The 14,898-nt window shown below is 43.3% G+C and overlaps 1 protein-coding gene across 1 annotated transcript; it reads left to right on the top strand.

Moving 5' to 3' along the window:
• The first annotated feature begins 2,002 nt into the window (after positions 1-2,002).
• LOC122415904 (uncharacterized) lies at positions 2,003-9,320 on the top strand. The gene is made up of 2 exons (XM_043428481.1): positions 2,003-2,748; positions 8,347-9,320. Exons 1-2 carry the CDS (start codon positions 2,463-2,465, stop codon positions 8,460-8,462), a joined length of 402 nt encoding a protein of 133 aa, XP_043284416.1. The 5' UTR covers positions 2,003-2,462; the 3' UTR covers positions 8,463-9,320.
• The last annotated feature ends 5,578 nt before the right edge of the window (positions 9,321-14,898 follow it).

Raw genomic sequence — 14,898 nt, 5'->3', positions numbered from 1 at the left:
ATTTCTGGCACCAGCAGATTTTGTTTGGAATTTATCGAAGAATTGACGCTTACACGCACGTTCGAGATGAATAATCGGAGGTTAGAATATTCCATGAAAATTTCACGAAAAACTGCCGTCAATTTTTTCGTTACAGTTCAACCGTCGTTCTACCGCCAGATCAAAGTGAGTTGAATCACATTAAAATCTATTTTGATCGTTGAATGAGTTGCAGAAAATAGTTGAATCGACAGGGGGCGAGTATAATCACGAGTGTAATGAATAACGAAGCGGCAAAGTAACGCCCGCTGGTTACGCGATGCGGTCTCAAGCCTTCACCTGTCCATTCGTTGCGTCCGCTTTGCAGCACAGTCTCAAAAATACTTATGCCCCATGTACGAATAACCCGCATGCTAAATGTAGGAGGCGCGGGCAAGAGGAACCGAGGGAGCAAGTCGATCGCGCACATTTTCTGTAACGGTCAAATCTACCCCGACATCACTAATTCTTACTTTACCGTGATACTGTCACGCGTTTTACAACGCTCTTCTCTAAAGCGGGCCCGTATATTTTCGTGGCGCATTCATCGAACCCTCGCGGCTGTTTCAAGATTTCGAGATTCTCGATCTAACACACGACGCCGCCAAACGCCGCGGTGCACGGAATCTTTGTTCGTACACTCGGTGCTGACACAAATTTTCGGTCGGGCGCGGTACTAAAACTGTCTCACTTCACTGCTCGCGTTCTAGCGATTGCCTATTCGGAAATGCATAAGACGATTGTGAACCACGGATTACGACAATTCGACTGATGTGCAGTAATTTTTCATACTTTCGAGCATGCTTTTTCTCGTATGTTTATTTCGAGAAAAAAATTCGGAGGGCTTTGTGTATTTCGGTTTCCCGAAAATTCCACCAGTTTTTACTCTGCCGCGAGAGTCGAGCGGCCGGAGTAGCTAATGATTTACGCGCGAACGTCGAGTCAAAGAGCAAGAGAAACTTATGGGTGGAGAAAGAGGGAGCGAGAGAGGAGGATAGGGAGGGCAGTGAGCGCGAGGGAGATCGAGGCGAAGAGAAAGGAGACGGAGCGAGAAAGAGCGCGAGACGGGCGCGTAGTTCGGTAGCACAGATAGAGTCCCGCCGAAAAACTCGCGTCCCGTTGCCGACGGGATCCCGATTGGTCAGTTTAAGAAAGTTCCGGTGGCGGGGCCATAAGCGCGCCTCACCGAAGACTTTCCATTCACGGTAATAGAGACGAAGAATAAGAAAGAGAAAGAGAGAGGAACGGAGACGAGTCTGAAAGTGAGAAAGAGGAAAGTTTGCGCGGCGGACTGCGATCTTTCTTGATTCCCATTTCGAAATAAAAAATTCAACCCACATCGAATGCCAAGGAGGAGAAAGAGACAGAGAAACACAATCTGATTCGTGATCGTTGTATGCAGCGGGGTACTTAAAAAAAGCATATATACGTGTACGTATGAAAGAGTGGAAAAAATAGAAGACCCAAACGTACGAGCAGAGGGGAAGGTGCGCGCGGTAAGCAAAGTTTCGTGAACGCGATATATACATATATTTCTCACCTCTGTTTCTCGTCCGTCTCATTCCAACTCCCGATTACACTAGCGCAGTCCATCTTTATCGTCCACTCGATCTTTCTCTTTTTGCTCTTTCGTTTTATCCCCTCCGCGTGCCCTATATGGTCACGTGTCCGTGTGTACATATATATATATATATATTTATCATCGACAAAGCCCAAAGAACACGAAACGGAGTATACCTGGCCGGCTTTTAAAATCGCTTAGCATAATACGTTGCTGATGTGTATGAATGTGGATACGTATTTCTGGGTACACGGATGTACGGCGCGCACGCACACTTTCACTGCGAAGGGGCACGAGGGAAGCGCTGAGCGCGTGTGCCCGCCATTTTTCGTGCGCAACTTTAACGCGCACCAATAAAATTCGAACTTTCGAACGTTCGGGATGGTGGGGACGACCTCGTGGTCGGAGCCCTGCCGCGGCAAATCCGACGACGAACACTACACACCGCACAACGCCTAACGCTTCCCTCGGATCGCTTTCGAGCTCGCCACTCGACCGCGAGCTCACCAGATCGTTTCTGACCGTTGCAACGTTAAGGCCGCGAAATTTTCTTATACTTCGTATTATTATTTTTGACCATCACTCGATCGACTCGTTCTCTTTATATTATTTTTTTTATTTAATCGAAAAATACCGAAGCAGCTGTCGCCACGAAATACGTCAATTATCGACGCAACAAAAATTATTGTGTTAAATTCTTTCGAAAAAAAATTGAAATCGCCCCTTCACAATTCTCCGGCGCACACACGCCCGGACATCTCCGTCCAATTTCGTTCTTTATTCGACAAATAAAGACGCATCGAAGAGGAAAAAAAACACGAGCGAGTGCTTCGCCAATCGAGGGAGGGGGGTGAGGGAAGAAACGCGTGACGCCGTCGTGAAGATGCTCGCCGCGTCACTGCGTCGTGAAGTGCACTTCGGCAACGTGTTAGCCTCGAGGATGCAGTCTCGTGTGCCACGTTGTCTGTTCGGCTCACCAAACCCGAAGGAAACCGCCGAGATGCTTCAGGATGCCCTCGACATGGAAAGAACGAAATTCGCCAGGAGATGGGGTGTCGATCCAAGCTCCGAGGACAAGGAAAATTTCCAACGAAAATATGAACGAGTCGACGGCCGATCGCCCAGGAAAAATCGCACGACACCCTATTCGCGACAAACTAGCATTCACGGTGAGCTTCTTCGCATTCACTTTGTACTATTTTTTATCGCTTTTCTATCGCCATTTCACGTACTTCGTGTATCCGAGTGTCTTTGCTCCTGCGCCGTTTATTTGTGCATTATTATCCTCGATGCCTGATTCCCGTCTCGACTCGTCGTTATTTCCATTTATGGTTACATTTCGATGAGAGTTTTAACCTCCACAAACCGCATTAATATCGAGAGAATATTAATGAAAAGTGAAATTGGTCGGTAGTCGATAATCGGGGGAAAACAAATGGCTTTGTAAACGAATAAAATGTTGTTGGTTCGATCACGAAGCAAAATAGCTTACAAGGCATGCGGCAAAGAAATTGAAAGAAAAAAAGTGCTGAAGCTGCGACACAAAGTCGCGGCGTCTCCGTGTCCCGCGGCAACGGAGGCGCAGTTTTGGCGGGAAATGAGTTATCCACGACGCAGCAATCTCGCAACCGTCTCGGCTGTTTACCGGGTCGCCGAGTGCGAGGGGCCCCTGCTCCCCGGCCTCACATTTTCTACGCACTTTCTTCGCGTACACAAAAGTTTTCTTCCCTCTCATTGTCCCATCTGGAGACGCACGAACCCCATTAACGATTTTTCCACTCTGAGCGGATGACACGAGAATACACTTGGACGAGTCACTGCTTTTCGCCGATTTTACCAATAGCCGTAACGGCCCGGCGACGCCAAATATTTAAAAAGACCTTTGTGCCTCTTTTCTGAGCTTCAGGCAAATAACAAAACGTCTCGGAAATCCGCTTCGACTAATTCTCGAAAACAACCGACCGCGGACAACAAACATTGGAATTAAATGGGAAGATGATTTTTTTCAACCAGACCGAAAATATTTTCGGAAAGATCGTTCCTCTCAAATCCGGCTCGAACAACGAAAAATGAATTTTTTACTTTTCTTATTTATTCGCAAAACGCATAATTTTCAACCAATTTTAATATAAAATATCGCCAATAATTATTTTCTATAAAGGAAGCAAACCTCCAGAAATAACTGCAGACAGTAAAAGTAGTAAAAGCTAAAATAGAATCCACATTTTTAAAGTCATGAAAACGACGCTGAAGTTTCCAACGTTGGAGTCCAACGAAATGAACGAAAAAAACGTTTCTAATTAACCAATTTTTTATTTCACGAATCGTTGATGCAGCTTGAAAAACTACGAATCGCAAATTTGGCAGAGAACAAAATAGGAGAATTACTGGAATTATTGGAGAGTTTTTTTCGATCATTTCGTTGGACTCCAACGTTGGAAACTTCAGCGTCATGTCATGAAATTGAAACTCGTCAATATCAAAAGTCTTGAAAAAAAAAAACGTGAATCGTGGCTGGACCACAGTTTTTCGACACGAAATTACACTTTTCGAAAGGTCACGAAAAGAGATGAATTTCGTATAGTTGAAAAGTGAGTTGGTCAAGCGAATTGCGGGTCTAGACTGGTCGAGGGTGAATCACTTTCGGCCGGTGGTATCGTTCTTATGAGTCACCATAAACGCACGTATACCTGAGAGGACCTCATGACTCGAGTCCTCCGGACGTTTCATCATTTTTTCTTTTGTAAAGAGAACGGGAGATAAAATTCTCGGAATATATAGTCGGTAGCTGGGTCGGAAGAAACTTTCGTCACGAGAAGCGAGAGGAGTGTCGAAAATGCTTGTTTTTTTCAATTTTTTATTTTCGTAGGGTTCCCTGTGAGAGGAGCAGCGGTACAATCGTGTAGGAATTCCCATCGCTTATCTCGAGTGAACGGTGGCAAGGGCCGGGAAAGTGCCCTCCCAGGATTTCCAAAATTTTTAGTCTAATCTTGAAAAAGCCTCGGAGCCGTTCCGGAGATCGTGCTGCCTCGAACTGGTCGTTTTCCACGTCACGTTCACGGACAGTGAAATCCTCGAGCGCCAACGAGCCGAGACAAAACGGGGACCGCGTGACACCTGTTCGCACTGCTTACCACCCTCGCGCCGTACGTTTTGCACCCTCCTCAGAGGCGACTTGACAACGACGTGTGACGATCGTCCACAGCGATGTTCTCAAGACTCGACCCTTTGGGCTCATTTTCGCCAGTTTTTCTCACGATTTAATCCAAGTACACACGCGATCTCGGCTGTTGTGTGTGTTTTTTTAAACGCATTCTCCCGAGCCCGGTCTGCTGAGTGACGAGCCCTTTGCAAGGTCGAACGAGCACCTGTTTCTTTCGTGAGCAAAATCCTCTCCGCAGATACGCCGAGCATTTAGCACGCAAAAGAGCGTAACCCACATCGATCCGCGCATAGAATAATGCGAATTATGCGCGCTATTGCTTCGATAAAAGTCCGTGCATTTTTACAATCGCAACAAGGCAGACTCGGCGAATCCATTTCCGAAAGTAATTTCATTGTTGGGAGAAACGAAATTCGGGATTTCTCCTTGGTTTAACGAAAAGAGTTTTCTCAGGATTTTATTACTTTCTATTAAAATGGAAAATCACTGTGAGAGTATTCGAGAAGAGCGCAATTCTCATGCGTAACGAGCGAAAGGTAAAGGGAAGTAAAAAAGATGCTTCGCTTACTATTATTTTGGGCACAAATAATAACGATCCTCAAAAATTTGATTACGATCTCGTGAGCTCGAGGGGCTCGAGGGGTCTTAAACGAGATCATTTCTTTGTTTCGGAGCATCGTATATATTCTCTCTCTCTCTCTCCCCCCCCCCTGCCTTCGTGCATCATTTTTTCTCTTCTCCGAGATAGCAGGAAAGTCAGTTCGAAGTCGGAGCTCCTCGCTACTTAGTGTTCTTTATGATTTGCTCGTTTTACGATCGGTAATAACGTTACGAGAAGTTTCAGAGGGCCATTGTGCCCAACGGATTCTCACGAGGTTGTACAAGCGGCCGCCAACCGATGTTGGTCTCTTGCGAGAATATAGATCGAGAAAAAGTTCGACGACCGGCTGTCGAGGATTGTGCGCCACAGAGAAAAGTGGGAACAAGGAACCGAAGAATAAGACGTTGGCCGGGAGGAGAGCGCCGGTGAAAAAGGTTTTTCTGTGCTGGCGGGGTCCGGAGAAAATACAGGGACAACTATTTACCCCCGTGGATTCGATGCGTTACTTCCCCGAGGGTTCTCGAGCAAAGCTCGTAAAATCCTTAGCGATCCCGCAGGGAGCCGTGAGAATATCGAAAAGCCTGAAGGAAAACACCCCTTGCATCTTTCCTCGTACGATTATATTCGAGGAAGAATAAAAAAAATGAAGAAAAATAAAAAACCGACGAAGAAGAGAGGAGAAAAGAAAAAACGGCTCCTGCCCCTGCTCCAGGGACAAGGAAAAGAAAATGGTCCGAGGAGAGAGGGAGCTTTTGCAGGTGGAGTCTTTCCAGTACGCGATTTTTTTTCTTTCACTTCCCTCGTCACTCTTTGTACGTGGATCGAGTCGTGAAGATCGGGCCACGTGTGTGCCTTCGCCTCGAATCTCGAGTTTTGTCTCGCTCTTCGTGCCTCGGCTGTAGATTAATGCCCACACACTCGCGCACTCGACGCGAACGAGAAACCTCCAGAAGAGAGTGGGCTTTGTCGAGTTGAAGGAATAAAGAAAAAAGGACTCGAGTTAAAACTTCTTGTCACAGCCAACACACGGGACAAATTTGCCGGCGAAAATCTTCGGCTCTTTCTATCGCGAGTCGAAGTCAATCGGCGGGGTATAAAAATCCAGGCTCGTCGGAATTGTCGAGCCGAGCGATTGTGACAGAGGCAAATATTTTTTCATTCTTCATTTCTCGATTCCTCCATTTTAATTTGATGCTGAAGTTTCCAACGTTGGAGTCCAACGAAATGATGGAAAAACACTCTCCAATAATTCCAGTAATTCTCCTATTTTGTTCCCTGCCAAATTTGCATTTCGTAGTTTTTCAAGCTGCACCGACGATTCGTGAAATAAAAAATTAGTGAATAACAAACGTTTTTTTCGTTCATTTCGTTGGGCTCCAACGTTGGGAACTTCAGCGTCGTATTTTAATCCTCATCGACTCGAATTCTGGAGGACAAAAATGCAAGAGCTAACGAGCCAAAAATTTTGCTGCGCCCTCGAAATCGTTGGCGGATTCACTGAAATAACATTTTGCGTCTCAATATCCGATAGCTCAACTCACGACTGCGGGTTCGGGAACCGGAGCAGGAAGTAATGCGAAAAAAATGAAAAAGATTCTCGCGAAGGGTTTTTTTACACCAGAAAACAGATGTTTTGGCGTGGTTTATACGCGAAGTTTCAAATATCCCTGGTCAAGTGGAGAATGGACGGCTTGGAACGAACGAGCCAACAAAAAGAATGGGGAGAAAGAGTCTGAGATACTGATGGAAAGAGGAGAAGAGCAGGAGCGAGGAAGAGAGAAAGTGACCATGCGCCATATGGTGTACCCGTAAAACTGTCTTCATCCATTTTTCTCTTTTTGTCTCCCATGCTCCCGGTCTCTTGAGCAATAAGGAAGAAGCAGGATTGTGTGACTCGGAGAATAAGCTCTGGAGTTCAAGAAATTGTGCTTGGTCCGGAAGATCGTCAAGCCTTTCGATTGAGCGACTGAAATAATCAGAAGAGCGAATTTCACGACCCGATGCTCTTCCCCTTTTCTCTTTGGTTCTGTCGCTGGAGTTGCGAACGATGAATTGTAGCAGCGAAAAAACAAAGGAATCGACTCGAACTCCGATTTTTGTAATTTCCTGAAAATTGGGAGCGGACAAAGGCGTCGAAATAACAGGCCTACAAAACGATCGCGGGCAGAGGGTGCGAACTGAGAAAATAAAAAGAAATTGAATCGGGGAGAGGGCGAAGGAAAAAATCACGTTCCCGTAGGCGGATCATTGGTTTCGCACCTGTCCGCAGACTTTGTAAATGTTGTGTACGACACTTTTTATATGTCTACACTAAACGACGTGTGTATGTGGCAGAGTGGTTGGATGGAACAAGAATAAGTTGATCGTCTCGGGTGTGGTGGTTTGCAGCGAAGGGTCTTTCTGGGCTCAGACCCTTCGCTGAAACCTCCAAAGACTCAGGTGCTACCTGACCAAGGGAGAATATTCTTTTAGGGTGGCTCGATCCTCGAGGGGAGCAGGCCCCTTCGTCGTCCTTAATGTCGTCGTAGTTACATGCCTTGTACGAATCTTGAGCCCTCGAAGACGGTTGTCCAAGCTCTCGTCTCTTTGTTGTGAAAATTTCCTTTTTCATGTGTTTTCTTCCCTCTGACACGTGTGTGCGTGTGTGTGTATCGGTCTGTATCGACAAAATATGCGTGCAGCACGTCGGCATGGCAGGGTGTCACTTTTCCTCGTCTTGTAACCAGCGATATTTGGAATAGCAGAAATATTTTCCGACTTTCTACTCTCTCGTGAAATGCGCGAAGGTTTTCTGACACGAGAAAAATTTCAAAACTTTATTCACTGAATAGCAAAGTACGATAGCAATAAAAAAGGAAAAAAGTAATAATCATTTTCGTCATGAGGCATTGCTGTTTTTTTGTACGATTATATCGTTCAATTACGAACAATCGCTAATGCAAATATTTCAATGATTCAAAGTGATGAATTATCTTAATAATTTTTGTTCATTTGTTCCCACAGAATACTGGCGAGTGCGAAAAGTTTGCGAACCTAGCAAAAAAGGCCTCACGATTTCTTCGGAGAATACGAAGAAGCAGTCGCAGGATGGTCAAAAATTGTTGGGTTCTCCAAAGTGATAATTATTTCGAGAGGAGCGTTTCGGAGGATGACAGAGAAAAAGAAGACGAAAGAAAAATGCGAAAATCATCGACATTGTCCGAGGATGAGAATTCGTGGAACGATGTCAACGTGATCGACGATTTTCGATTATTTATCAACGACGTAACGTCGCGAACTTGTATATTTATTAATTAATCATAATTTCGTTACAACTAAATGTAGCTCATCGCGTTCTTCGAATGATTAGTTTTACGGGACCGCATATACCTCTCAGTCAGGTTTTACGAAATATTATAACGAGCTTTCGGAGTTTCTGTGGTATTCAAACGCTCCGTACTCACTTCTTTTTTTCTCATCATTTTTTTCCTATTGTATATAACTGGATAAGAATTAATGGAGGTTGTGGTGGACGATTGCTGATGTTGTTGTGTGGCTAAAAATGTTACGAAATCGTTGTCATCGAAAGACTGATCTGCCCCGTGACAGGCTTCGATCTCAGTGCGACCATGCAAAATGCTCTCATTGAGATCGAAAGATCTTCTACAGTACGAAAGTATGAAGAAAAATCTCACGAGAAAATAAGCTACGAGCTCGGTAACAGTGATCGTTCACTGGAAGCCTGAAACTGTCGATTCGCTTAACAAAGCAACGATGCAGCGCCTCCAAAGACTAATTAATGAATAAACGAGATAACAACTGTATTAATTACTTATATAGTTACCTCGGCTTAACCGAGACGCGGAGCGCCAGATCCTGTGTATATCTCAACCTAATATTAGCCAATATTCTAGTCATTTAGTCATTAAACGTCAATCGAATTTAGATAAATGACATCGATCAAATTTTGTATAAAAATATATACATTTTTAAACATACTGAAAAATCTACTTTTTTTCGCTATAACGTTATGATGCTCCCCTTGTTCCTAAGAACGTAAAAGTGTGGAAACCCATTTGCGTTAGTAGAGAAAATAATATTTTTGTAAGACAATTTTCTACTCGACAAGGAGCAATTTTCACGCTACAATCAATGCTTTCTCGCGAGCATTTTCACGGTGATTCTATCATTTTTTTTAATCAGTCTTCGTTTACTGAACCCAGATTTAATAAGAATAGTAATTAGTAAGAAACAGTTGGCGTATTTCTGTAAAAATTGTTTGAAAAGAAACAACTTTTTTGTTTTTGAGCAGCGTTATTCCACTGCGATTATTCCGAATGATAGAAACATGCAAATCTTCAAGATTGAATGATCGAGTGTACATTTTGAAAGAATAGACATTGAGTATATATTTGTCCGAGAGAAATGCCTCCGCAAAAAGAACATTTATCTCTCGGCAACATAATCCGTGAGAATCGAATCGAATGATAAGTGCTAAGCCGTTCTTGCTGATGCTTTCTACACAGAGAATTGATAACGAAACAAGATCACGTCTTCGAGAGGTAAAATGACACTATCGAGTTCGATACAATAATTGATTCTGCGTTTCGATTGAAGAAGCAAAAGGGGAGCTTGTAATCGATATTTGTGGATAAACAAACAGCGGCTTCCACCGGCTCCGTAGTACACGAGAAAAATATTTTCGATCCGGTTGCTCGATGAGTCCACACGCCGTCATTATCGGTGGTGCGCTGCTTCTTATGTTTTATTTCTTTTTTTTTTTTTTTCACCAACTGTTGGTACAGAGATTGCTGAGCGTGAGTTACACGCTCAAATAAATCGGAGCTACCCTTTGATTGCTGAACGAGCGCGGATACCACGAATCCTATCGCCGAACCCCTCGAATGAGATCATTTTTACAGGCAGCAACCGCTTAAAAAATTATATTTAATCTTGTCAAACCGAACGCTGATCAATTGTTGCGAGTGTGATCAAGCTCTTCGTGCTGCTTCTTCAATTCCATTTGACGAGAGAAAAGAAATTTGATACAAGAACATTTTTATCGGAACAACGAATCGTGTCGAACTAAATAAAAACGATTGACTCAACAGAATATTTTGTTCACTACAAAAGTTTTGTTGGATCAACGAATATCTCTTTTCAGTATAGAAATGAGCAAACCAAACCAGAAATAAAATCAAATTCAACAACTTCAATCTCGTAAAATTGTCAAAAAAAAATGCTAGAAAATACAGAAATTCTTTGTTTCGACATCACGAAATGCCTCGTCATGTCCTTCAAATATGTACACAATACCCTACTCAAGGGAAAATACCATCTGCCCGCACGAGGCACACATGATTCATTAAATTTTCGAGTTCGACGTGAAACTGATAAAAAAAAATATAAAATAAACCTTGAATTATTGGCCACGTGGCGATAGCACGTGCCTACCTCCTTCTCCGTTTGGCAGGCTCAGCATTTGCTTTTTTTCTGTTTTTTTTTTTTTTTTTTTTCAATAACTACGGCCGCGCGACTTTCAAAACGTATAATTATACGACCGGTTTTTTGTAATATCTATCGTCGAATCTTGCGTGTGTGTCACCCGCGTCCACGTGTTCTCTGCGATCACCATCAATCCGCTGTAGCAGCGAGTATCAAGGGCATTAAAAACGCACGCACACACATCCATGTGGTTTCGCTACAAACTTTAGCGCGGTTCGAGTCTATCCAAATGTACTTTCATTAGCGAATTTTTTGCTCGGCGACAAAAAATGACTTGGCGTATAGTTTTTTCTCCTCTGGCGGGAAGAATTGTCGGAAGCAGAGTTGACGAATCCTTCCGGCAATCCAAACCCAAAACCCCTCGAAGCTCTCTTTTGAAAAGGAGTTTTCGAAAAATAGTTTCGGGAGATTGCGTGGCTTGAGAATCGATTTGATGAAAAAAATATTCTAACTTGCTCCCCTCGTTCATTTCTACCATGTTAATGTATCTTTAAGGCATTTCTAATCGATTCAAAACCGGTCATCGGATCCGGTGTTTCGTGGCTTTGAATTTCTATCATTTTTTCCTCGAGATACTAATGGATTCCAGAAGAGCGACGATCTTTCGACGATATTCCTTGAATGCGTAAATTTCTTGAGTCAACTCCACACAGTGGTTCGAATAATTCGAAAAATCTTGCGTGATTCCTTGGCAGTGGTGAGTGTGCGGTCGGTGCATGACTTTGACGATCCCTCGGGACTGAAGTCTCGAGCGAGGCCGACACTCGGATGGGAGACCGCTCCGTCACGAATTGGCAAAAACCCTGCGGGACCAATCGGACGCACTTTCGCAGTCGAATACGTCGTCTAATAATTCTCCTGATTTATAAATGCCTCAGTGAAAGTTTACGGAACGAAGATAAATGAAAATTCGATACGACGACCAAAAAGTACTAAAAAAATGGAGACCCCCAATCGGATTTTCCCTCCGAAGAGAAAGAAAAATCAAAAAATTTTATTTTAATATGGAGAAAGAGGCACGAAAACGATTTGGGAAAGCCCACGTACGCACGTTTTCGCACATCGATCAAGCTAAATGGGATCTCGCCACGCAAGGAGTTTGCTTGCGTGCCGGATCGCCCACGCGAAATCGTTGGCACGCGTATTCGATCCGTCACCCAAAATATCGTGCAGTATGCAGACCACGTAATGTCGTAAACGAATCGTATATGTGTGTAGTAATAATTTGTGGAGATGGCTGAATCCTCGGAAATTAGGCAGCTGAAGAGCGAGCCAGGATGGTTCGAGCTCGAGTTTTGTAACGTACCAATCCACCTGGAGGCCTTCGCTGGGGTATGAGGGTTCGGTGATTCCCTGCCTCGACACCCCCCTCGGATCTGACAGGGCTGAGGCATCTGGGGGAGAAGGGGGGTCCGGATAGGACGGCCAGCAGGAAGACCGAAGCCCGTACACACTTTTCCGCCATCGGGAAGCCTCCCCCGCTTTTACATAGTAATGTTCCCCGCTGTACGATCCGAGTAAGCACGCGATTTGTGCTCGAGCACGCACCCCCATATCGGCCACGTGTACACTGCGGACCAAAAGTATTTCGTCGGGTTGAAAAATCGTTGCTGTTCGAAATAAACGACTTTGGGACTGAACCTACGGTTTTTGGTTTAACTGAAGAATTTTTCGACAGCAGGCCTCATCGGTGAATTGAATATAAATCGATAATAAACATGAATTTTTATATTTTTTATTACATCCTGTAAAATACCCTATTCATGGAAATGGCACAGGCAGACATTTGCCTCTTCTAAGAGGATCGCGATTTTCATCAATTTTTTTCTCGATCCTCGAACCCTGGACGTTGAAATTTATTATTAACCCTTAGTGTGCATCTGGAGTCAGGTTGAGCCCAACACTTTTTTCTCACATGAATAGCATTTACAGATGAGCATCTCATAAGTAAAACTCCCAATATTAAGAAATCGTTGTCCCCTCTCTAAAAGCAGGGAGCATAGCCAACTTCATACTCCAAAATAAATACACTTTTTGGAACGGTTGCAGAGTGGACTATTTTTACCTAAAGCATGGACCCTTGTCTGCAAAACTCTGTAAGGATTTTATCCAAAACTCAAAATTTAATTTTTTACGAGAGATTTAACCGAAAGAGTGCTTTTTACGCGCACTATCAACTTTGAGCACGTTTTTCAACAATGAAAAAAGATTTTTTTGGAAATCCGACTTTGCAGCCTCGAAGTTGAATAAATTCACTGCAAAAAGTGACTAAACCTTTTATTCCGAAAAGCGCATTGTTACCGAGATATTCGATGTGAAAAATGACCTGGGCCAAAGTGACCCCATGTGCATGAAATGTCTCACTGTGAAGGTGTGCACACCAACGGTTAAGATCGGTAGCAACGACAAATACACAAAATTCAAAAACTCTTTCCCACCATTTCCCGAAAACGAGGACCTTTTTTCTCAACTCAAAATCCACTGATTTTTTTGCTTGGAATTATACGAAAAAAGGAATCGGCAATAACGTAGGCTTTTTGAGTTTCCGCGTCTTTGCTGGATTCCACACAATGGTAAAGATAAAAATGACTGGAACGTTCGCTACCCGAATTTTCGAATTCGATCCAGTCATTTTGACGGTTACTGTATATCGCAGTTCATGTAACGATTTATGTACGGAAAGAGAGCGAAAGGGAAGGGGGAAGGAGAAAGGATCGAACTTGGGGGTGGCGGCTGCAAGAGCGCGGCACGGTTAATTATAATGCGCCGTGATGCACACCGCAGTGAGGTCTGATCGGAAGGGAGGGGTGTGGAAGCTCTTAGGGAGGCAAAAGGCCCGATGAGCGAATATACGTGAAATGAAGAGAGAAAGAAAATTTGAGGAGGGAACCCCCGCGTGAGCGCACAATTCGCCGCAGCTGGTATTCACGTGCGGCCTTAATGGTTGTCATCCTAGCTGGGCTATTTCGATAATGCAAACTAATTCCATAATACCATAATAACCCATAGCCCTGGCTTCACCTTTTCGAGAGGACGCCGATATTTCATGAATTTCAAAACAGTCGAAGAAAATTGAAAGTGTAATTGAATATGGTAATAATCGGAGTCCGGATCCGCCTCGGTACTTGGAATAGAGAGAACCATTTTTTTCACTGTTGCCCAACGGATCGATGATTCGAGTGTGTGAATGTCCCCATTCGTTCGATGTACCAAAAAATCATATAATTGAGAAGCGTTTATGGTCGATAAATTCAACAAAATAGTTCAATTAATATCTCAATTGGAGTCAGCGATTCAAGCTTTTTTTGCTTCCAATTAATCGAGAATTTGTTCGATCAACAGAATGCAGCTTAATTGGACGAAAAAATGATGGATTCGATCACTCGTTATTAATCGAAAATGGTAACAAATTTATTTTATTGAACAGCAAAGCTTTTCACTTTATAATCAAAACCTCCCCGGAAATAAATGAAAGGAATATCCGCCAAGAGAGCGCTTCACTGCACCTTTTATTTTGGGGACTTCTAAAAAGACTGAAGTAGAAGGAACAAACATGACTGTGGTACTTTTTAAGGCAGTTCATGCACGAAACAATTTTCTTAAAAAAGTCTTGCAATTTACACAGAGTTTAAATGGGTAGTCGACTGACACGCATATCAAATTTCAAAGGGCTCGTCTTATTCGTTATTGAGATAAACGCGTTTAAATATGAAGAAAAATACAGGGTTACAGGGACTATGCGAAAAAAATTGTTTGTCTCTTTCCATATTACGAATAAACGCTTCTTACCAAGTTTATGAAAAACGTACACAATGAAAATGAAGTATATAACGAGGGTTTGGGAAAAAATTCGAAACGATTGTCTTACTAATAATAAAAATATATTACGTTAAAGATTAAACGAAATTAGTAAAATGAGCATTCGTAACTTCACATTTGCTTATATTTGAGCATTTTGTTTCTTGGCTTGGCCCATTCCTGTCACAGCCTTCTGTCTTTTTATTAACACTTTTTTCTTGATCCATTTCCCTTTGTGTTTTCCCTTGTCCTCTCTAATGTGATTTTTTACGT

The sequence above is a fragment of the Venturia canescens genome, chromosome 1, assembly GCF_019457755.1.
Source record: "Venturia canescens isolate UGA chromosome 1, ASM1945775v1, whole genome shotgun sequence".
NCBI classification, from domain to species: Eukaryota; Metazoa; Arthropoda; class Insecta; order Hymenoptera; family Ichneumonidae; genus Venturia; species Venturia canescens.
The sequence above is the reverse complement of the archived record's forward strand: the minus strand, read 5'-3'. Positions and strand labels throughout refer to the sequence as shown.

Bases quoted from the DNA above. Each gene is read 5' to 3' on its own strand.
- LOC122415904 (XM_043428481.1), top strand. From the start codon at position 2,463: ATGCTCGCCGCGTCACTGCGTCGTGAAGTGCACTTCGGCAACGTGTTA. The intron at 2,749-8,346 runs GTGAGCTTCTTC...TTGTTCCCACAG, and splicing joins GCGACAAACTAGCATTCACG to AATACTGGCGAGTGCGAAAA.